Source organism: Anabrus simplex, chromosome 1 (assembly GCF_040414725.1).
Source record: "Anabrus simplex isolate iqAnaSimp1 chromosome 1, ASM4041472v1, whole genome shotgun sequence".
NCBI classification, from domain to species: Eukaryota; Metazoa; Arthropoda; class Insecta; order Orthoptera; family Tettigoniidae; genus Anabrus; species Anabrus simplex.
This window is the reverse complement of record NC_090265.1, coordinates 740510666-740536168: the sequence shown is the minus strand read 5'-3', so window position 1 is coordinate 740536168 and position 25503 is coordinate 740510666. Positions and strand designations below refer to the sequence as shown.

Below are 25503 nucleotides of genomic sequence, written 5' to 3'. Positions count from 1 at the left end.
CTTACCACTACAAATCTCCAACGTTAAAATATTCTTAAATTCTACCCTCATTATTGTAGAAGACTTCCTCCTGGACAGCCGAGACTTTCTTCTGAAGATGGGGAGAAAAGTTATCTGTGGAACGTAAAGAGTTTAACTTCGTTTTCTTGACACAGCATAATCCCAAAAGCCCATATCATGTCCCTCTGAATAGTTTGTAGAATTTGGATGATTTCTGTTTCACCAGTACCAGGAGGGGTAATCGGATATGAAAGGTCTACTGGAGGTGTCTTCAATTATTTTTCCGTGGTGTCTGGACTGATTGTAATTGCAATAAAGGAGGTCTCTGGGGTCCAAATATTTGGTTGAGTAATTGAGTGCAGTCATTTCTATCTGAAGATTCGTCCAGAGCCATAGAGTACACGGAAGCATCACTTATTTCCTGTTTGAGTTTAGTACGAACATTCATTGATAACAATTCTACTCCTCGTACATTTGTGGCAGTCGACAGTGGAATATTTTCACTGCTTGAATCACTTTTGCATCACTTAGAAATAACGAGCGGACTGTTTCAACAAGACACTCTTTCACACTTCCAGAGGTGACAAATTATTCTCTTCCTTTTTTTTTTTTTTTTTTTTTTTTTTTTTTTTTTTTTTTTTTCTTTTCTCCTATCTAAAAATCCACAATACATTTAAAGACGCCTATGTTGCCTTCTCTTATTCTGTGGTAACTTACGTCGTGCATTGTTGACTGGCTCCTAATGAACCTTCAACTCTTTAACTTCCCAGTTTCTTGCATCACTGCCAACTGAAATTTGTTGCTCGTAACTGGAATGTTTACTGTTGAAATGTAGCTTTAAATTCCCATTCAGGAGATAGTGGGGTTCGATCCCCATTGCCGGTAGCCGTGAAAATTGTTTTCTGTGGTCTCCCATTTTTCAGACCAGTCAAAGGCTGTACTTTAATTAAGGTCATGGTCGCTTCCTTTCCACTCCTAGCCTTTTCCTATCCCATCTTTGCCTTAAAACTTATCCGTGTCTATGCGATGTAAAGCGAATCGAAAATAAAATACTAATAATCCCACTCATACAGCTTCTATCTGAGTGCATATTAAACAATGTTTTGGTCTGTACGTTCAGGTAAAACTAAGAGTTGCAGTTCTCATACAGGTTTGAAGATAAGGTTTTAATTTCGGATTGACTATACTGTAACCTTTGTTCACAAAGGGAAGTACATAATAATGATTAACCCATTGCGGACCGTGGACGGCGTAAGACGTTTAAGCTTGCTCGTGTGCTGCGGGCCGTGGACGGCGTAAGACGTTTAATGTTCCGCGCGAAGCAATGCTGTTTATATTCGTCATCTATGCAGTCTTACACCTTAGTCAGCGTTACTTGTTGCAGCAGGAAGTTGGTTGACATTTTTGAGATAACCCTCGCGTTGAGTGGGATCATGTTTATCTCAGCTATTTTAGCGGGAATATCTCAGCACTTCTGCGCGTATCAAGTCGGTACTTGAGATTCCAATGCAGTGCGTGTCGTTCTTACTGCGTGTAGTATAATGGCTTATAAAACAAAGTTTCTTACTAGATATTGTTCTCAATGATTATTCTGGTGATGAACTTATTCCTGAAACAGACTCAGATAGTGAAAGTGAGAGTGACGAGGAAATGCCGATTCCCGAATCCGATAGGCCTATAGAGGAAAGTGAAGTGCCTGATACATATCATCCTAGTTATTGTCCACCTGTTCCACCATTTACAGAGAATTCAGCTATAAACGTTCAAATAGAAAATAAGCAGGATATTTTGAGTTACGTGAGTATTTTCATGAATGACGAATTTTATCAGTATGAGTGTGAGCAGACCAATCTATACACGAGTCAAGTGATAAGTGCGGCGCCCCGGCCTTTCACAAGTAATTCGATCATGCAATCGTGGAAACCGATTAGTCCAAATCCTGATATAAAAATGTACTGGACCGAATACCTTATTTTTCATACTCCGATATTTTCTAAAACGATGTTCCGAATACGCTTCCTTCATATTCTTTCATTTCTTCACTTCAGTGACAGTAATCATTATGCCGAAAATACAGATAGGCTGTATAAAATTAGACATATTTTGAAACCTGTCACACCAGATATCACACCCTAAATATTTGCTAGATGTAAGCACAAAGCATCATTTTTCTAACATTTATAGTTTAGGAGTAATTGTAAATTGTATTAAGTGATGCGCGTCAAGAGGGCTGGGCATGAAAATGGCTGGTCCAGGCATTCAAGTGTCCCGCTCAGAAGCATGTACTGAACGTGTTAAAGAAGGAATTTTAAACCTTAAAACTTTATTTTGAACGAGACAAAATCAGAAACTCAAAAATTGAAAAACCTTTAGACACATAGCTACAAAAGTGAAATAAGTGTTCTTTGACATACCTGCACCTTTTATCATGCACAAACGACTTTAACTAATGCATGTGCCTGGGCACCAGAATTGAAACTGTGAAAACCTAATCCGACGTTACATGTCTATTAAAGTAAGGGCTAGTCCCATTCTGCACAAACAAATACATATAAAAATTAACCAAGCACAGAGGTACAGTAAAATTGCATCATTAACTGAAATACTTCAGTTGATGGGCATAGATTTTCCGCATGTATGAAAGGTGACACAGAAATACTGGGAGGCAAACCCGAGGGATAATTACAACTTAATACAAAGGTAAAGAAAAGGGTATTGCCCCCAAACAAATTGTAGATGATTTTAGCTGAGAAGCGAAGTCATTTTGACAAAATTAGCGGTAAACGTGAAATTCGAGGGCAAACTCCTGCGTAAGAATTTTTTTAAAAATCACATTTGATGAAGTAAAACTGGAAATAAAGGAAGGTTTCCCACGTGGGGACCCAAGGACGAACATGTCCGCTCGCTAAGATGGTCAGATGAACAAAGAGACAGATGCTACCTGGCTCCCACCGAAGAAGCGATGCAAGATCGTGAAACAGGAAATGGTGCAACTGTCAAAGAGAACCAATCAGAATGCAGAATTCACTTTCGAATTTCACATTCACCAAATACATTTACTTTTATTTTCTCCAATCAAAAGTCTCTTTCTTGCTGATTTGGTGGGAATGGAATGTACTAGAAAGTTGTGTATCAAGCAACAGGAAACTTTCTTCCCGAACTGCGTATTAGCATTATAGTACAGTATGTCTCATAATAATTTTACCCAAGAGAAAATTTTTAAATCCACAAATAAAATGATAATTTTTAATGCAACCCATCAATAAGAGTTTTAAAACAGTCGGTTTAAAATGTTCTGAATAAGTCGAGTTTTATGAGATTGAAACATTACTTCCAAGTCCAAATTTCAGTCCAAACAGAATAAAATCTATTACAAAACAAATGTCAACACAATAAAGTGAGAAATTTCAAATCAATTCCCACTTCTGTCTTTACACTGTCACATTTGCGTCTTTTGTTGACTGTTGACTACTCGTGATGAAAATTTTCAGTGAAATATTTGGCAACTAATGCTTGTGTATTAACCATGTGTTATTTTTTTAATTCGTGTGCGGAGCAAGCAACAGCTAACTACTAACTGAGGTAGGGAAAAGCCTGCAGACTGGTGAAAACAACTGCCGTCTGTGGAGTAAATAATTGTTCTGGGTCGTACATTACTCTCTAAAATATTTTAACCGTTTTTAATTCAAAATTTTCCCTTTCTTACTCTTGACATTGTATAAACTGTGCAGGTCCAGTAAAAAAAGGCATCAGAGTCCGGATCTGGACCAGAATCTGCCATTTGAAGACCCCTGGTCTGTTGAATAAAATCGTCTATTGTTGTGAAGGTTCTACCAAATATCAACCAATAAACAAAAATACTATAAGCTAGGCCAAGTCCATTATAAATGCCTACAGTGAACTATTTTCCTCATTACTACAGATATTATATGACTAGTAACCAGCAAAATACCATTATCCCAAGTAGCACTCACTCTCTCAGTTTAACGTTATGTATCTGTTTCTTCTTGTTCACAGAATTACAAAACAAGTTGATGCTGATTCGATAGAAGCACGGGTAATGGCTAGCAAGGAAACAAAACCAACAGCATCTACTCCTTCTCCACCTCCTGCCGTTCGAGGACCAGTTCGGCCCACCGGCGGGCTAAAGGGCTTGTCGTCGGTCCTTGGCCAGTTAGGGAAGAAACCCAAACTAGGAACTCTGGAGAAATCAAAACTGGACTGGGAAAAATACAAACAGGCTGAAGGTATACAAGATGAACTCCAAGCGCACAACCGAGGCAAAGATGGGTGAGGATCTGTTGTGATATTTATACCAAGTTCATTGAACTTTAGTCCAGAAAGAATACTTTTTTTATTCTTAGCAGATTAATTTTTCCTTGCACTGCCTTTTTCTGAATTTGTTTAATGCTTTGTGAGGTGTTGACAAATGAATATTATAAATTAGAAAGGGTCCAAGTGCCAAAGCAAGCGAATTTGAGTTAAATGGTTTAAAGTGGTCTATGTGCTGAGCGGAATACTTTTATAAAGGGTTTATAGCTTCAAAGTTTGTCTTGTAGCTTTTAATGTTCACGGAAGATGGCAGGAGCTGAATCTCCAGTGGTACATTTCGTTAATAAGGGTGTAAGTGCTGCTTGTTCTCACCAATGGATAATAGCGTGTGTACCACGTGTAACACAGAATGTCGTCCAGTGGTGATGTTAGCATTCTAAAGAGGAGAAAGAGGGGCTCTGAAAGTGTTTCCAAGGAAACAAAGAGACTAAGGAACAGTGGTCAGTCCTCATTACTTATGAGCTTTTCCATATACAGTGGTCAATCCTCCAAAAACTACAGGCAGAAAGATGTGCCAACAAAACAGCCTCCGAAAGCTCATGTAAGTGATACTCCCAACATAACCTACATCTGTACAACACCAACTACTACTACTACTACTACTACTACTACCAGTAGTAGTAGTAGTAGTAGTAGTAGTAGTAGTAATGATAATAATACCATAATATGTTGTATAATTCTTTCACAGGTAATATACAAGTGTAAAGGAGAATGTCATACTTTGTCAGCTGAACATAAACAATGGCTGTTTTTGGATTTCTACAAATGCACGTTGGAGCAACAGGGAACATTTCTTCTTGGTCTTATGCAGATATGTGTTGTAGAGAGGAGATGGCATGGAATATATGGCGATCCTGAAGAAAGTCATCGACAAACTACAATCTACTACACTGTTCCAGATGGTAAAGGTAGACATGTACAAGTCTGTTGTAAAACCTTTTTGGATATATTTGCATTGTCTCACAAACATGTCCAAGTTTTGCAAGAGAAAAAGAAGAAAGGAGAATGTGTTTATGCTGATAATAGGCTAAAACACGATGCACCAAGAAAGTATTGAGAAGAAGAGAGGAAGCTAATTTGCGAACACATCAAATCTTTCCCCGGAGACGAAAATCATTATAGTGGAGAGCGATCTAACAATCATGAAACCCAGATTTGAATATGTTAGGGCTCTTTAAAGCTTTTACTGTAAAATACCCAGGTACGAAAGTGACGTATAATTACTATGCTGATACATTCAAGAAGAATTTTCCTAATTTGAGGTTTGGACGGCCAAAATCAGACACTTGTAGCACTTGTGACACTTACTGCATGCCAAAATTAAGTGTGACCCAAGCAACACCCAACACAAAGCAGATCTTGAGCTTCACTAGAGAAAAGCAGAGAAGGCAATGTCTGCCTTACATGAAGATATACTTTTGTTACAAATGCCTAGTAGCGATACATGTGTGATCACAGTTGATTTACAGAAGGTATTGTATATCCCTTCACTGACACACTGTGAGATGTACTACTGCCACCAACTGTGCTGTTTCAATCTATGTGTTCATGTTTGTGACACTGACGCTGCATACACGTGTCTTTGAAATGAGAGCGTTAGTGGGCGTGGTGGCAATTAAATTGTTTCCTCAATGCTAAAAGTTATTTCCCTTCTTCCCTCTAATAAGCGTAAGCTGGTAATTTGGACCGATAATTCCATTGGACAAAACAAAAATAAGATGATGGTTGTTGCTCTTCTGCATCTCGTTGCCAAAGGTCACTATGATGAAATCAGTCGCAGGTTTCTTGTTAGTGGTCATTCCTTTCTTCCTTTTGACCGTGACTTTGCTATGATGGAGAAGACGAAATGTGTCAGTAAGACGTTAGTGCCACATGATCTTGAAACATTAATAACAGTTAGTAGGTCAAAACATCCTTATATTGTTGTAAATATGGAGGAAAATGATTTCCAGGATTTACACAAAGCTGCAGATAGCTATGTGAACACAGTAAAATTGCATATATCCCGGGTTTCTTGGATTAAAGTCACGAAGGAAAATCCTGCCCTTGTACAAGTGAAAACATCCTTCGCTGATATTGCCCCTTCGACAACTTGCAGCATTATAAAGAAGGAAGGAGACCAGAAGACCTACTTACGATGGAACTGCAACCACTGGAGTGCAGAAATTGCCTCTCAGTTGAAAAGAAAAACTCATTTGAAGAAGATGATTCCCTACTTACCAAATGAACACAAGCAATTTTATGACAGTATAACACAGTAGACTCCCATAAATATACGTTAAATTAAGCTGTGCCACGTACTCTACAAAGAGACACATTAGTAATAAAGTAGAACCTCGATTATACGTTCCCGGAAACTACGTTTTCCCGTATTATTAGTTCAAATTAGTGGTCCCGCGAGCAACCTAATTAAATCACGTTGTAAAAATCCCGCATTATCTGTTCCTCGAAGAAACTATTTCCCGGATCAACCATCCAGAAATTTCAGTCCCATCAACGCTAAATCCTCAATCACGCGTTTTTCATGAAATTGTATCTTACGAAAGGATGGCTACAACATACTTACGCATCTTGGTGTTGACGTCCTGTCATTGCGGTAATTTGACGAAGTGCTGTACTGTACTGGAAAAGCGATCGGCGTTAAACTTGCGTAAGGGATCATCTTAGCATCGCATTCGGACAGTACTGTTTAGAGAATCCTCAGAAATCATAAAGCAGAGTGCCCCCAACAATTGAGAGGAGACAGAACACATTTCGACAGCTCTGTTTGAAGGCGGAACAAGTTACGTCAAATGTTCTCACTGAACTTGCAAAACGTCGACTTATGTCCGGGGTTAGATGTTTATTTTTGTACTTTTTTCGAGTGTATCACCGAACAGGTTTACGGCATTTCCCTCAGGGCACTGTATAGTCACTGGGCTTTCAGGCAGGAATCGAAACTGCTCCTTCTTAAGTGACCCAAATTTAGTATTTTAATATTATCGTATACGATTATGCTATCGAGACCAAACATAAAGCCATGGGATGTTTTGGGATTGCCTATTACTGTTTTCTTCCGAATATAAGACTGAGAATTTCACGTTTTTGTGTTAAAATGTTATAAAAGCTGCATTTGTTTTGTTTGCGCACGTTACATTTAAAAACTTTGTATCATTTCGCTCTCATACCGACTTGTACAGCGAGCGCGCTTTCCAGCTGAGCTCAAGGTCGCGAATAATCGTAATTTCGGAAGTGTTAATGATACTTTTTCTCTTTTTAATTTGATTGTGATTAGTGACGGGCAGAATTGAATATAATGCATTCGAGAACTTGAGGATTTATACTTCATTCGAAACCGTATTCTCGAGTTCAACATAACCTTTAAAATTTAATAATTTAATATACAGAGCTTTGAAAATCCCACTCTCACCTCACAACTTAAAAATTGAATTAAACTATCTAAGGAACTTGGCTAAACTTAATGGGTTCAAAGTTGAAATGATTAACCAGTTAATTAATAAAGTTAAATATAAACTATCCACGAATCTCATTCCGGATAAACCTAAAAAAACTAGTCACGCCACATTTACGTACAATAAACCAGCCATCCACCAGATCGCGAACACACTGAAGAAATATGACATTAATATTGCCTTCAGAACAGTAAATAGAAATCAATGTATATTTTTTAATCATAATAAAGTCAATTATAAAAACAGCTGATTTTCGAGATGTGGTATTTACAGACTAACTTGTGCTCAGTATGGATTTAGCAGCTTCTATACGAGATATATGGAGCATTACAATGCCTTCAAACATAACAAATATTCAGCAATGAGCTCACACATGAGGGAAACAGGACACCAGTTTACATCAATTGATAAGGATCTCACTTTTCTAAGATGTATAGGCAAAGGAAAACTTATGAATGAATGAATGAATGAATGAATGAATGAATGAATGAATGAATGAATGAATGAATGAATGAATTAGAAAGTCTTTACATCTTTTTAGACCAAGCCTATAGGCTCCGTGCGTATAGCACAGTTCTGCTGCAGGTGGATACTACGAGAACTACTTAGAGGCATCTTCATCAACAACTCACCATAAGCTGGAATATGTGTGACGTTTACATGCATTTATTCAATTATTTTAGTTATTAGGTATTGTGAATTTGAAACATAATACAATCCCGCAGACTTTTAGAACTTTTTGTTCTAAAGCTCCCATCACCTCGCCAAATGTTAGGTCCGCCCATCCTGCTCCTAACAGCCCTCTAACACCACCACCTGCGCGCAAGGATCTGCCTAACCTTCCTTCCCCCCCCCCTTCTCCCGCCTCCGTGTCCTTCACCGCCTCACCCACACCGTTATAATACTAGAAGTAGAAAGGTCAGTCAAGCTAGCGTTGCTGGAACAGCCCGACGAACTTAACACACGCACCGTACGAGTAAGTACTGCCTTAGGCATTTTTGACATACGGGAAGCCTCATGCACAATACTATTTAACTAACTCTCTTTAACATTTTTTTTTTTTTTTTTTTTTTTTTTTTTTTTTTTTTTTCCCCAGGTAAAACTCGATCATTTCTTGGAACAAATGTTTCAACAGGGTTAATAACACCCACTTGACTGTCTTTTGGATCCAATTGATTACCGTACTAAGATAACTAAACACTGACATCAGCTAGCTTTGACACATTATTTTATCATTAGCAACGTCTCCAACAAGAAGTCCCATCTTCTTTTCTACGCCTTTCTGATAAATCAACCGTACATATTTTAACATATTTGATACGTTCACACTTCTATTTTAAATAACTGACATTGATTTTACTATCTTGAACTCATGCTATGGGAATGGAGCAAACATCCCCCTTGGATGATTGTGCTTTTACACTCAAGGCCATTACAGTCCTAATGATGTATAAGAAGAGTATCCATTTTGGTCTTAAACGCTCAAATATTCATGATTAACCATGTTATAATCTTCAGAACTGTTAATTCACAGTATTTTTAACATACTTTCTGTGCAATATCCCTATTTTAGATGTTATAGTATAATATTTTATGAGATCATTGTCCAACATTTTACTCCATAGTTTATAAGATTAGAAAGATCCCATATCCAATAATTTGTAAGTTTGATATAGGCTGATGATGTCTGTAAAGAAAGAAGGGTGAAACATGTACCTATGACTTTTATGTATTATTTATTATTTTAACCACATGAAATAGTGGATTGTATTGTATTGTATTGAACAGGTGGATCTATAAATATTATTATAATATTTGTGATCTAACCTTTAAAAGTCGATGTAGGCCTAATTTAGGCCTAATTTACGCGGTACAAGATTTCCATAAACTGACTACGAACAGTATACCAGTGACCAAATTACAATGGAAGATTAAAAAATAAAGGATTTTGCCATCATGTTAGGCGCTTTTGTATCTAATGTGCTTTATTTTATTAGATTAGAGAATTAAAAACTACTTGTGGTCGATTGTTGTTTGGCTTTGCGTTACGGGTATTAGATTTTTCGAAGAGTTTTGCTGATCAGAGTTGCTGAACTGAAAGAAGTTTTCAAAGGAATTTGACAAAGTTTCCCCGGTAAATCTTAATGCAAAGTTTCGAGATTTTTAAGTCGCGTACCGGTAATTAACGTTTGAAGCCAGCCCCGCGGTCTAACTTGCCTACCTCTCACCCGGAGGGCCCGGGTTCGATTACTGGCCAGGTCAGGCATTTTTACCTGGATTACCTTTAATTGAGGAGCTATTTAATGGTGATATGGCTACTCCGGTGTAGAGAGCCAGGAATAACGGCCGAGAGGATTCGTCACACTGACCATGCGTCACCTCATAATCTGCAGGCCTTCGGACCGAGGGCGGTCGCTTGGTAGGCGGAAGGCCCATTGGGGCTGTAGTTTGGTTTGGTTTTGGGGCGTTTGTAAGATTATAAGTATACATATTTCATTTTTGTGATGTTTAGCCAAATTGTTGATGGTTTATTCGTTCCCGGATTTTTCGTTTTCCCGTGTTGTACGTTTTTTTTTTTTCCGTGGTCCCTCCAAAAACGGAGAATCAAGGTTCCACTGTATGTTTTGACATAGACCTTTGTATATGTTAGTCCACATGATGCATGGACCCTTTTTCAAATATCAGTTTCAGATAGGTTTTTTCTAACGGAACAGTGAATTTTCTTTACGTTTTTCTTACGTAACACGTTTTTATGAAGCATGTCTGTCACAACATATAGTTTATTTTCTTACTACTTTGTATTGAAATAAAACATGTTTATAGCTTTTTCTCAGTTCTTTATTTTTGGTGCATATACCCTTTCTAATTTATAGTGTACCGGGAGGTACACCCTAACGCCGCACATTTAAATCTTGCGCCAAAGAAAACCTCCTCTACAGGAGAAACGGTGATCTTGAAACTAGACCTACTTAACCCTTTACTCAGAAGATGCCACTACAGTAATTTGATGTTATTTTGTTATTGTGAAGTTTCCAGTACTGTGTGAATTTCTGCTTGTTTTGTTAGCTTTTCATCAAGAAGTTTGGACTTTCTTCAACAGATGTCACTACAGAACTATGATCATGCACCCTGGTACAAAGTGAATGAACTTTGATTTGAAGACATTTTGTATTCATAAGTTTTTTTTTTACTAATTGATGTTCATTTATTTTTGGGTTGGCAATATTTATCTTTTCCTTCCGCCAGTTTTGAATCCAGCCAATCCCTAATTTTTGTAATTAATTTCCAATCAATCCCGTATTTCTTCTTCGACTTTGAGTGTAACTTTTGAATTGACCAATAAAATTAAGAGGGTGGGGCTGGTTTATTCATGAAAGGTCTCGAACTATCCCCGAGGGTTTCTAAACTGCGGATTTTCTCGTCTCTTGGCCAATTGATCGTCGTCTAACTTAGTATGTGTGTCAAGCAGGAGGCGCCTCTTTCATCAGGCAGCAGTACACCGACAAGGTATGGCCACTTAACATCTTTATCTCTTGCTAGCTCTGCAGTTTAACCCGAGGGAAAGGTTCGAAACTTTAACTATGTAACCAACTTCTCTAAAATGTAAATCTCCTTTCGGCTCATGTAAAAACTTCATAAAATCTTTAACTGTAAATTGGGGATAAAGAGTGATGTATCCTCTCGAGCTCCTCTTCATATTGGTTTGAGGTGACTACGTTTTGTAACTGTTTTCTTCCTTTCGGTAATGTCTTAATTTATTCTTATACGAGTCACCTCCATAGTTTGGGAATAGCCCCTGTGTCATCGGCCTAGTGCCCTTTAGGGTTTAAGAATTCATTTCAAGGAGTGCAAGCTTTCGTCTCCATTCATTTTGTGTTCGGGCCATTTAGTTAACCGTTTTTCCGTTTACATGAAGGCCCCGCAGGTTGGGTAGTTAATACCCCTGTATTATAATTTTTCCTATTGTAAGTTGTGCCTTCAGAGGCCAGGATTTGTAATTTAGTGCTGCCTTGAATAGGCTTGGAAAACTGAGAGCCTGTTAGCTCTTTTTCGAAGTTTTTGTAAGATTAAGGAATGCCTCTGGGAGGCTTGATATTGAAATTGACTGAGCAAGTGCTCCATGTATTAGGGGAGTTCTGCCCTTGCATTAAAATTGTACTCTTTGTAAAGTTGAGCTGAGACCTCAGGAAATGTAAAGCGAGGGGCTTGAAGCCCAGGACTTGTGGAATTCTCTATGTTGTATTTTCTTTGACTTGTTCCAAATTTGCTAATTGTAACTGTTATTTGTTTATTTTTTGAAATTCTAAAAAAGAAAAAAAAAATATAACCTTTGTTAGTTTTAAATTAACTTTGATATTGTAGGTAGACCCATTCACCCCGGCACCTTCTTTCACCTCTGCTGGTCTACGGGTAACCCCGTAACAAGTGATAGCAGAGCATGGTTGAATGGGTCTCAATTAAGCCCCTTTTGACGACTAAACATTAGATTCGATTTATACTCTAACAATTTTCTCAGTCGCTGGAATTTTCTTTTTTCTCTTTTCTAAATTTGTAAATTTCTTTCATCATGTCTGGCTCTCGTGAAGTCCTCTATCCTGGCTACTTGCGCAAGGAGGAATTAATTTACGAATTACTTATTAGGAATGTTCAATCTGGAGGCGCGGTTGCGGCTGATACCACCAAGCTCAAAGAGTCTTTAGAATTACCTATTAGTATCCCAACTTTGGGAGAGAAGGAAATTGATGAGGCTCTCTCCACTATCACTGACAACACTACTGAGTTAGCATCTGTAGTTAGCTTTTTTGAAGTAAGTGATCCATCTCCAAACCAACTTAAAAGAGTGCAGGCTAGATTGTTCCATTTTTACAATAGAGTTAGTGATCTATTGTCTCTTAAGTTAAACGAAGGGCATGCTAAGGAGGCGAGTAATTTAGTTGATCATCTATCAAAAATGTCCAGTAAAGTTAGTCAATTGTTAACTGGGACAGCTACTCCCAGAACCGACCAAGCCACTATTGTAAACATAGCTAATGAGGAAGATTCTTCCAAGTGTGAAGAAGGTAGAAAATCCATGGCAACTCAACAAACTTCTGCCCCATTCGGAAATGAACCTGAGCGTCGTACATCCATTCCACCTTTCTATTTAAATAATGCTGTGTCTGAGGCTTCTTCACCCCCTAGGCCGTTACCTGTTATGTCACCTGGCTTTAGTAGCTGCCTCACCCTTTGGCTATGTTGCTTAGGGGAATTTCTAAATTTTCGATCAATTCTACCAATAATGTAATTGCATTTTTAAGGTTTTTAGTTGAATTCCAGGATCACGCTCTAGTGTTTTCACTCTCTCCTTCGCAAATTCTTCAAATTATTTACCCTTACTCCATAGGTGTCCTCTCGGACAAGATAGAGCAATAGCTGAACAATTGTCTATAGAAGACTTCCACACCCATATGCTAGCTAATTTCATTCTGGCTCGAGCCATGTCTTCCTTAATACAAAAGTACTATTACAGAGTACAGCAACTGGATGAAAACTTGGCAGACTTCATCCAAGATATTAAGTTTTACACAAGGGTATTTGCTCTTCATTTCCCTGAAGATCAAATTGTGCAGACCATTGTGGAAGGCATTTCCCCACCCTATAGGTCATATGTGTGTTTTGCGTCACGTCCTCAAATTTTTGCCGAGTTAGAGGGTATGGCTGTCTCAGCCGAAGGAGTTAGGTATGCCGACACCTTACGAGTCGCTAAGGAGCCTCCTCCGTCTTCGAGTAATTTTCGGCCTCAACCTCGCCGAACCTTCACCACCCGCAAATGTTATGCTTGTGGATCGGCAGATCATCTCCATAATAAGTGCCCTTTGATTAAATCCAGTGGGGCAAAGAATGGAGCAGGTTCATCACAAGGATGTTTCAAGTGTGGCTCCTTTAATCACCTCGTCAAGAATTGCCCTAACGCCAATAGCACCCCCTCCTGTTCAACTTCTGGTGCAACCTCCGCGAACTCGAATAATAGGCAATGACTAGTGTCATCGGCTGAGTCGGCAGGCTCATCTTTTCCAGGCTCACCCCCTGTTATACCCAGCGAAAGTTCAGGTACGAATCAGGGTTTTTCTAATTTATCATTCGAAGCTCCTAAAGAATGCTTTAAGATTGCAGCGGAGTCTCCCGCGCGGGTACCTTTTCTCAAAATTGAGTTGAACAATGAACCGGTCACCACCCTGTTAGACTCTGGGAATGTTTGTTCTATTATTTTGGCTGAATGGTAGTCAAAATTAAAGTCTGTCTGTAAATTTCCTGATTATTGTTCATCTTCGGTTCAATGCGTTTCGGCTAACTCCTCTCCCTTAAAAATTTTAGGGTTTATCTTCGCCAAAATTCGGATTTCTAAATTTACTTGGAAAGTTAAATTTTTTGTGGCTAAGAACTTATCTTGCCCGATAATATTGGGAGCGGATTTCATGTATTCTACTGGTCTAGTGCTCGACATTCAGAGCAAGTTATGCACTCTCAAATTTGCCAAATATTGTAAAATTCCCTTGCTTAAATGTAATTCTACATCATGTTCATCTATTTCGCCTACCCAGGATGAGATGTTGTTAGACCTTAGACATCTACCTGAGGAGCAGGCTGATAGTATTCGTCAGTTATGTCAGTCATTTCCTGATGTCTTTTCTGATACTCTTGGTGTTACTGACCTTATTGAATACAAGATTGAGGTTACGGATTCGATCCCCGTTAGGTTTCCACCTTATAGTCTATCTCCTCCTAAAATGAAGGCCCTCAAGGAGATCATCAATCAAATGTTAAAGGATGGTATTATTCGACCTTCTAAGTCGGCGTATTCATCGCCTATTTTCCTGGTTCCGAAACCCCAAGGTGGCTTCAGGCCTGTGATTGACTATAGGGCTTTAAATTGGAAGGTGGTGTTACAATCTGTGCCCCTTCCCGACCTCCACTCTTGTTTTTCATGGTTTCGGAAAGCTAAGTTCTTCACCATCTTAGACCTTAATAAGGCGTATAATCAGATCCCTCTAGCGGAAGAATCAAAATATCTAACAGCGTTTGCCATGGATTGGAATATGTATGAGTACAACCGCGTGCCTTTCGGGCTCCCCACGGGGTCAGCTGTGCTAACTAGACTGCTAGATAGGGTCTTCTCCGACCTCAAATTCGAATACTTGTACCATTATCTTGATGATGTCGTATTTTCTGAGACCTTTGAAGAACATCTAGATCATCTGAAAGAGGTCCTTAACCGCCTTCGTAAGGCAGGGCTCACTGTGAAGTTATCTAAGGTAACTTTTGCTAAACCTTCCATGTCATTCCTAGGGCATATTGTGTCGCCCGATGGTGTTTCTGTTGATCATTCTAGAACACAGGCCATCCGTGATTTCAAACCTCCTAAGGACATCAAAGGTATTGCCTGGTTCATTGGCATGGTGAATTTCTTCAGGAAATTTATTCCTAACTTCGCTAACAGAGCGGCGCCCTTGAACGTACTTCGTAGGAAAGACGTCAAATTTGAGTGGGGGCCTTCTCAACAAGCCGCTTTCGAACACCTGAAATTAGCTCTTTGTAATGCCCCTGTCCTTGCTATGCCTGATTTCTCGAAGAAATTCACCGTTCAGACCAACGCTTCATCGTCGGCAATGGCTGCTGTGCTTCTTCAAGAAACTGAACTCGGACGGCGACCCATCGCCTATGCATCTAGGACACTATCGGCTCAACAAGCCAAGTATTCCATCTATGAACTTGAAGGTTTGGCAGTCTTATTTGCATTAGAGAAGTTCCGACTATCTGGAACATGTCAAGTTCGACCTAGAAACGGATAACCAAGCCTTAAGTTGGTAGCTAGGCTGCAGCGTACTGGTCGTATAGCCCGATGGGCCATCAGGATTTCTGCCTTCCAGTTTGACGTTAGGCATATAAGGGGAGCTGAAAATGTTGTTGCGGATGGACTAAGCCACATGTTCGTTCATGATGTGGAGACCTCTGAATTGGATGATAGTTCTTCTCTTCCCGTGCCCATACCTTCTGGTGTAAATGCCATTGAACTGATGCCCCCATATTGTTTAGGGATATTGAAAAATATCAACGTGAAGATCCTGTGCTGGCCCCTATTATGGGAACCCTTTCTTCTGGGGAACATGTTGTCCCACATGTGTTGAGGAATGGGGTTTTATGTTGCCCGTCGCAGCATGATCAAAAGATGAAAGTTGTAGTTCCAGCATGAGACCTCATTAGGGGGGCATTTAGGCATCTTCAAAACTCAAGAAAAGATCCGAGAGATGTTTATCTGGAAAGGTATGGACGGTGAAATTCGAGAAATAGTAAAAGCGTGTAAATCGTGTTGGCTTAGTAATCCCACCTTGTCCACTAAGCTAGGTCTACTATAGAGTGTTCCAACCTTAAATTGCAGTACAGCGTAGATGGAGCGCGCTGTTGCGAAATTGACGCTCGAGTGTGACTCAAACAGGGCGTTTCAGTTTCACATTTTTCGTTTGTAATTTTGTAATTTTAAGTTCATTCATTCATAAATTAATATTTGTAGGATGGTAAAATAAATACAACATACCTTAATCACTGGCGTTGCTCTCAGACATTGGACGTACACCTTCTATCCTTTCTGCAAGGCCTGATGTTCCCGTTTTGGATGAACCGGGTTCAGGAGATGAACTTGAGGATGATCCGGACGATGAAGAAAGTCGTATTAAAAACTTTTCATCGTCGACATCGTCCTGTAATTCGTCTGCTTTCCACAAATCTTTTTCATTTTTCCTTACTTCGTTCACGTAATTTGCCCAGTTGTCTTATGTTTTGATGGCATAAAAATGTTAGTTCAGCATTTGGAACAAAACCATGTTCATTACCCGCGTGGACTAAGGCAAATCACGGTCCTCGGCTTTTCGGTGGCCTAGGTCCCGAACTCACCCCTTCAATGGCGGCCTGCCATGCACTTTTCACGGTTGTATCCTTCCATTTTTTGTCATTGTCTGCCCAGTATTTACCCACGATTCATCTGTGTAAATTATAGCTTTATTTTGTGCCCTTAAACGTTTTATCGCTCTGAGATATCTGTGCCTCCAATTAATCATTTCATCGGTTTCAATGGAGCTGCTTTATTACCCCGTCTTAAATAACGGAAGCCTGTATCATGTAAGAAGCGATACAATGTAGTTTTGGAAAATCGTGGCAAAGAATCTTCTCCAGTTACCTGACTCAAAATCACGTTCAATGTCGGTGGTATGTTAGCAAATAAAAGAGAGTGAACCACCCGATGCACTCCACTTCGCACAATTTCATCATATTTAATTTTCCTTGCATTTTTCTGCCGTCCTTCCCTTTTTTGCTTTTTTTTTTTTTTTTTGCGGGAGTTTGCAAAGGACCATGTGTGTGTTCCTTCCTTATAGCATAGCTTGTTCTTTCGGAACAACCTGTAGCTTTAGCTGTTTCACTGACTGCGCTGCTCATATTCATAGTCTTTAAAAAATAATCCAGGACACTCATTATAATATTGCGTTCTTTTCCCCTGAATTTACCTACGGAACGTTTCTTTTTAATTTGATGATCCATTGTACATCCTTCTGCACTTTTTCTTCGAACTAAGAACCCCCCGCACGAGCACGAACTGACAACTACACAGACTACACAAACACAACAAACACAATCCACTTGTCCTCAAGAATTATACATTTATCACTGATCTTGTCCGGCTCCATGGCTTAAATGATTAGCGTGCTGGCCTTTGGTCCTGAGGGCCTTGAGTTCGATTCCCGGCCGGTCGGGGATTTTAACATTCATTGATTAATTCCAATGGCTCGGGGGCTGGGTGTGTGTGCCGTCCTCAGCATTAGAATTCATCACAGGTAGGGCCACATTCTTATAGATGCGCAGGTTGCCTATGCGGCGTCAACTCGAAAGACCTGCGCTCGGCGCCTTCGGAGGCCACACGCCATTAAATATTTTATATATATATATCACTGATCTTTATTTAATCAATCTTATAATACTGATTAAATGAACACCACTTCACACGGCTGTCAGTATATTTAAAAGCTCAGCCAGATGAGTCACTCGTGAAACGTAAACAAACGAGACGTTCTCCCTGTCATAAATTAAAAGATAATGAGATAAGGTCTTCAGGTATGATTTTTTAAAAACTTCCATATCCGAAGACCGTTTGATTTGCTTTAACCACGCCATGATCCTTCTGCACTTTTTCTTCGAAATTAGATCCCACGCACGAGCACGAACTCACGAACCACACAAACGAAATACACTTTCCCTCAATAATTGTACATATGTCACTGATATGTATTTAATCACTATTATACATACTACTGACAAAATGAGCACTGAACTGCATGCGACTGTCTGGAAATGTTAAAAGCGCATGTTTGGGAGATCATTACCGGTACTTCGGCCAGACAGACAGCCAGGCGAGTCACGCGCGAAACCAAAATTCAAGGAGATATTCTTCCTGTCACAAATTAAGAACTAAGCAAGATAAGAACTTTGGGATTGTTTTAAAAATAACTTCCATATCTGAAGACCATTTGCCTCGCTTTGACCCCCCATGCAAATTCAGTAGAGAAGCCGCTGGCCAGGGACTTGACTTTTTCGTGCCTCCACATAAAATTTCCTGAACATGACTGAAAATAATCGCATATACTGCATTTTGTTATCATTTAAATTTAAAAATAAACTTATCTACATTGAGCTGAAATATTTCTTTACCAGCAGTGAAAAAATTAGGAAAATTAAGAATATAAAATGGGAGTTATGACATGATCTATGCAATGAAGATTTTGCATTTGGCGAAACTTTCCATTATTACATTACCATTTTCACATTAAATAATCTTTTTACAATTTTTTTTTTTGTTAATGGCATCAAATGCGCCTTGAAATTCTGTACATAACACAATATTCGCCCATTTTAACCAATAACATTCTGATTTACAGATATTTGGCAAACCCGCTGCATTAGAGTAGAACAGCGCTACCCGCAAAACATGGGAGAAGGAAAGAGACGGACTTATCCCATTACTGCTGTACTGCAATTGGTTGGAACGCTCTATATCTTCTCATCAAGCCTATTGCCCCATGGAATGCCTCTATATCGGCTACGTAGGACCCTTCCCCCAATCAAAGGGGAATGCCAACAAATTTATTCTCGTGTGTGTAGATGGTTTCACAAGATTTTCCTGGTTATTTCCAACTAAGCTGGCAACTGCTCAGTCCACTATTGCTTGTTTAAATACCATATTTGCTTCCTTTGGTCCATGTCAATATTTAGTTTCCGATAATGCTAAGGCATTTACATCCAATCTTTTCTGTAAATTCTGTTATGACCTGTCTATATCGCATGTAACTACATCGGCGTATTGTCCTCAACCATCTCTGGCTGAGCGGGTCAATCGTAATCTGAGATCGGCGCTCATCGCATTTCATCATGAAGATCATTCCAGGTGGGATACATCCCTGCATTGGTTGGCCTTTGCTTTGAATTCAGCTGTTTTCGAGTCTCATAAGTTCACTCCTGCTTCTCTGATGTTTAAATTTGTGCCTAACACGCCGCTTTCTCACCTTTAGTCTCTTAATGATATTTTACCAGAGACAATAGATTCTGATAATATGAGAGATCTATGGAAGGAGGCTAAGGCCAATCTTAAGGCTTCTCATGAAGAGGTTAGGGAAAGATATAATCGTGGACGGAGGCCCACCAATTTAAAAGTAGGAGATCAAGTCATGGTCAGAAACTTTGTTCCCGAGGGCAAGCTTGCTCCCAGATTTCATGGGCCGTGCATCATTTTGGATCAGTATTGTTGCATGCCTGAAATAAATGATGTGGTCATGTAAAACGAATGTAAGAGATGCAGGTTCTCAGAAAATACTTACGGACTATGGTTTCTGGACATCCCAGAATGAGATGGTTGGACCAAATAAGACATAACAAATACAGGAGAGACTTTCAAGGATGTAATGACAGAATAAGTTTACATAGATAGAAACAGGTGGAGGAACATCTTTCAGAAATGTCTTGCTCGATCTGCTGGTAGAGTTCAAATCCCACCATCGGTAACCCTGAAAATGGTTTTCCGTGGTTTCCCATTTTCACACCAGGCAAAATGCTGAGACTGTACCTTAAGGCCGCGGCCTGGGAGATAAAGGTAATATAAAAAACACGTGGTAAATGCTTTACATGTGTTAAGTAATGTTATTTCTGCGTAAAAGTTATGTACATCATCTAAATCCATTTATCTTTACTTTTCACTTTTAAAAAGCTGTTTAGTTTCAATTTATAATTGATACTCTTGCATTAAAGTGCCTTTTGAGAGGGGCGATGTGTCAACAGCGGAACAGCCATTGCAGTATTCTGTAGCAGCTGATTTAGCTAACATACAACCCGTATGCTTTCTGTTTACTGCTGTGTTCCGGGTGTTATTGGGACGCTAGTGACTTAGCATATTATTATGAATTTCTTTCATGTTAATATTTAATAATATATCATTGTTAATGAAGTTGGTATTCAATCTGTATCTTGGTGTTTAGGATTTAGTTAACCGTTTTAATTTACGTTTATTTAACCTTTCTTAAAGTTCCATGTGGAGGGACCAGGCGAGTTGGCCGTGCAGTTAGGGGCACGCAGCTGTGAGCTTGCATCCTGCAGATAGTGGGTTCGAATCCTACTGTCGGCAGCCCTGAAGATGGTTTTCCATGTTTTCCCATTTTCACACCAGGCAAATGCTGGGGCTATTGCTTAATTGAGGCCACGCCCGCTTCCTTCCCACTCCTTCAGACTCCTTTTTCTATATAATAGGTGCTCTATAACGTATTTATTAGTATAGTCACTACTCTAGTTATATCCTTGTTTCAATTCCAGTATTTTTCATAGTGTAGAAATAATCATTGATGTACTGTGGGTTGTCATTTTCTCTGTATATGTGTTTTATTACAGCAAGCTATCAGGAGAGTGGAACGGTGGGCCTTAGAACATGGCTTTCGGTTTTCCACCGTGATGTCCACTTTTGTCAGCTCCGTACTCTTCACCCACAACCTGAGCTATGCTTAGGAAATGTTGTTCTTCCTGTTGTTGACACTTACCGATTTCTTGGACTCCTTTTCAGTAGCAAATTATCGTGGGAGCCACACGTGCGGCAGTTAAAAGTGCAATGCAATCATTGAGTTTCTTAGCAGCACTAATTGGGGTGCTCGTACGATTCTATAGGGCACATATTTTATCACGGCTAGATTACGGCAGTGCAGCATACGGCTGAGCAAGGCCAAGCGTGCTTGCGAAGCTGAACAGCATCCACCACAGCGGGGTTAGGTTGGCGACGGGAGCTTTTCGTACAAGCCCCATAGCTAGCCTGCTCGCTGAGTCTGGTGTGCCGCCTTTACACCTGAGGCGCCAACAAATGCTTTTTTCGTATGCTGCTAATTTGCGACTGATGTCACTTCATCCTTGCTATCCTTGCATATTCAACAATGGCAACCATTTGCTGTACGCTGCTTGTCCTCGAGCCACGCTGCCATTTGGAATACGCTTGGATAGCAGTCACAGATTGTTTCACATACCTTTGGTTCCTTGCCTTGTCAGACAACCAAGTGGGGTACCTCCATGGGTAGTACGACGTCCTGAAATAATCCTGGATCTGCACACTGGCCCGAAGGAAAACACGGACCCTTCGATTTATCGGAGGCTCTTTCTGTCCGTTGTTGGCCGGTATCGGGCTCAGTTGTTGTTTACACGGATGGGTCGAGAACAGACACTAAAGTGGGCTGTGCGTTCGTTGTCGACACTGATAGGTTTCTATTTGCTCTTCCGGAAACCTGTAGTGTGTACACAGCAGAGCTCTATGCTATCTGTGAAGCTCTGCGGTACGCACTGTCCGATGAGCGCCGACACTTTCTTGTGTGTACTGACTCCTTGAGTTCGTTAGTCTATTGATACCTGTTTCCCTCGGCACCCTCTGGTGCAGTAGATCCAGGACCTGCTGGTCGGGTGTTCGGATGCCGGCACCAGAATCATGTTTCTGTGGCTCCCAAGCCACATGCACATAGAGGGGAAACAAGTTAGCAGATCAGGCTGCCAAGGAGGCAGTTACACTGCCCCTGTTGCCTTTCAAGGTTCCAGCAAGTGATATTCGCTCTCAGCTGAGACATCTGGTTATGTCCCATTGGGAGATGGAGTGGCAGGCCACTCCTCTTCCAAATAAGCTGAGAGCGATAAAAGGTACAGCGAAGGTATGGAGGACTTCCTTTGGGTTTCTCGGAGGGAAGTAGTGGTATTATATCGTCTTCGGATCGGCCACGGTATCCTGACACACTCCCATTTATTGAAAGGAGAATCCCCTCCGGTGTGTACTTGCAGCAATCATCTTACCGCGGTACACATCCTTATGGAGTGCGTGGACCTGGTCGATCTGCGCCATAGTCTAAAACTCCTGCATACCATCTCCCTCATCCTGCGAGATGACGAGCAGTCAGCAGACCTCGTCCACTTTATGAGGGATAGTGGTCTGTTTTATCATGTGTAATGATGTCCTTTGTGCTAGTGTATTTGTGTCAATTGCGCTTTTATCCTGTTGACTTCATTTTAGTTTGTGTTGTGTATTTTAACGTCTAAAGTCAATTATGTATATATATTTGTACTACCAGCCAATGCCTAATTCCTTTGTCTCTTGTATTTTCTCTTAATTTATTAGAAAATAATCCATTGTGAATTAGATACACTGATTGTTTCAATCTCATACTCATTTTTCTTTATCACCATTTTTTAACTAGTCAGTGGATACGTTTTAAAATTTTAACTTCATATCTCATGTCGTCCATCTCATTCCATTAGGGGTCGATAAACTTTGATGTTAGGCCCCTTAAAACAACAAGCATCATCATCATCATCAAAATTTGTATGACTGCCAATTATGCTTGTCATCTTGCTATCCTTAGCTGCCTTCTTTGCCAGATTCAATTTCCTAGTAAGCTCCTTAGCCATTTCTAACTCTATTTCTATGTCACGAAAGCTTGTTTATCACCAATTGATAGTGTCCCTGCTTATGTATGTACGATTGCCCTACACTGATCAAGACTACAAGCAATTTATGAATTTGACAAATTTGAAGTTAAATATTTAATGTAGGACAAAATTCATAACCTTCAATCAACAGTACACATCAGTTTTGTCACTTTTATGGACGAATAGTATAATATTTAGACCTAACCTCAGCTGTTTTGTGTGTGTGTGAAGATTCCAATTCCATACAGTATAATATGTGAAAAGTTACACCAGTAGTAACGAAATGTTTGAATGTGTATACAACTAATAATTTGAAAACATTACGCAATTCTACAGATTGTAAATGTATTGACATTGTATTTTAAATATTAAAATAAGGTTTTAAAGGTTGAAACTTAATTATTATTTTCAATGATTACGTAATATACAAACGTTTTAATATTTAAGAGGTGTTTTAAAGCTTATTATGGATAAGTTTGTCAATGGCAAACCATATGTTCAGACGTATCCTAATTACAATACCGGTACCGTATGTCACTACTAAGCACAAACAGAAATGAAAATTGCAAGTTTGAAATTTGCAAGAACTACTGTACTCAAAGATTACCAACAAAGCTAAATGCTTAGACAGATTATTATTAGTACTATGCTCTGATAGATACACATGAATATAGCAGGCAAGATACGGTACTATCTAAATATACTGTATCTACACCACAGTTCTCAGCTGAAATGTGGTTATATAAATTTTTACCGCTGGTGGATTACTATTATTTTCCCTACTACATGGGACGGAGAATAAAAGTGTCCTTAAATGCTGAAAAATAAGAGGTTGTCTACAATAATTTCTGTCAAAACTATGCCGGGGGCTTGAACTGCAATATTATTGGGATATAGGAATTTGATTATTAACTTTTACTCGATGAATAAACTAAGGTGGAAAGTACTAAGTATGCAGGGAATTAAGACTACAAATTATCGGAATGATGTGATCAGCTGATTTTGTATTTATTTACACAACTACCTACCATGTGCATGTAGCAACAATAGTCAACAATCCAAAAACTGTTAAGTACCGTAATTATCCAGTGAAATTACCATGTATTCACTTTAACTTATTTTTAAATCGAAGTTTACAGGCTTATCGTGTTCTTTAATTTAATTAATTACCTTCGTGATAGTTTGAACGGATATCTATACAAAATATCAGAAAAGTTGCGGCGGAAGTTACAATGAGTTACAACTCCTTATGATAATCTGCCTTTGTAAGTTATTATACCAACGAATCTACAGATATTTAAAATATTGTTTCAAAAGTGAACATTATGACCTAAAATATTTCCTAAACCTAAATTCGAAACAAGGTACACCTAACTAGCCTACTTAACCTAGAAAACGTAATCTACTGAACACCAACCGAATTACTTGTTATAAAATTCAAATATATATCACTACTCCCAATTTCTACCAACAAGCACTAAACACCAATGTATAAATAGCACTAAATGGAACACACACACACACACACACACACACACACACACACACACACACACACACAATTTAAACAATTTCAATAGGTTTTAACTACTTTGTCACTACAATAATGCAAGAGCTCTCTCAACAGCCAACCATTCACAAGCGTATCCAACAATGTATATAACTTCGAGGCAAACGGCCTTTAATTATTAATATCGCATATTTCATGCCTGCTCCATGCCATCTACAGAACCTGTCTACAACTATCTACACATTGTGAATGACCTCCAGCACCATCCAGGGTTCCTTTTCATGTTCCTATCTTTCTGTAAAATACTTGAATGTTTGTTTTGGTTCCCCCTCCTAGTTTTACTAATGCAAATACTTCATTGAATTGTGGATTGTATAACTTACTATACTAAAAGAGTCGTTTAAGTGAGTTACAATTTGATGTGCCTTATGAAATGTAGTAATTGTTTTTCTTATTGTTCATAACAGGTACTTAGAAAAACAAGATTTCTTACAACGGACTGATCTGCGTCAGTTTGAAAGAGAGAAGGCGATGCGAGCATCTGTTCGTAGGAGCAACAGATGAATACATGCATGTCTGGAAGTAGAGGCTGAGTGTGATTCTCAAGGAGACTTTACGTTTTAGTTGAATGTTGAGCTGCTGTAGTCATATCTACTAAAGTAATTCCATTTTTACGGATGTCATGTTCTTGTACTGTCATGGATCATCAAATATATTTGGTTTTAATCCAAAAATATCCTGATTTGTCAAGATCATCAAGATCATAAAACCGAAAGATGTAGGTTGTTTGATGTGATACATTGGTAAATATGGCTCATTCATAGTAACAGACAGCATTTAAAGTGTTGTGTATGAATTACGTCTTATTAGAATGTGGTACAAATAGGTACCTGCGAAGAGTGACTCAGTTTAGAGTTTCCCTGCATATGTGAGGCAGAAACTTGCCTATCTCCAAAGAAAATGCAATCACTAACGATCATTCTGAAGAAGTAGGTTGCACTCTTGAAAGGCTCCAAGCCTACTTTATGCACAGGTTTTCTTAGGTGTTTGGCACGCTAGTCCTGTTTGGTAGTGTTCAGTCAACATCGGAGGGTTGAAATGTAGAATGAGATTGACAGTCCCAACATCTTGTGGTTTCGGTCTTGGTATGCTTGCCTGCTAGCGAATTGTGTGGTGGTGGTGGTGATAACT

General features: G+C 39.3%; 1 protein-coding gene across 2 annotated transcripts in view; it reads left to right on the top strand.

Annotated features, from left to right (window-relative positions):
• Positions 1-25073, top strand: part of Yeti (yeti) — a 79264-nt gene extending 54191 nt beyond the window's left edge. For both annotated transcript variants that reach the window (XM_067136129.2, XM_067136128.2), the window contains exons 6-7: positions 4018-4290; positions 24780-25073. In XM_067136129.2, the coding sequence (XP_066992230.2) occupies positions 4018-4290; positions 24780-24876 (370 nt within the window). In that variant the 3' untranslated portion in view covers positions 24877-25073. The remainder of the gene's footprint in view (positions 1-4017; positions 4291-24779) is intronic.
• The last annotated feature ends 430 nt before the right edge of the window (positions 25074-25503 follow it).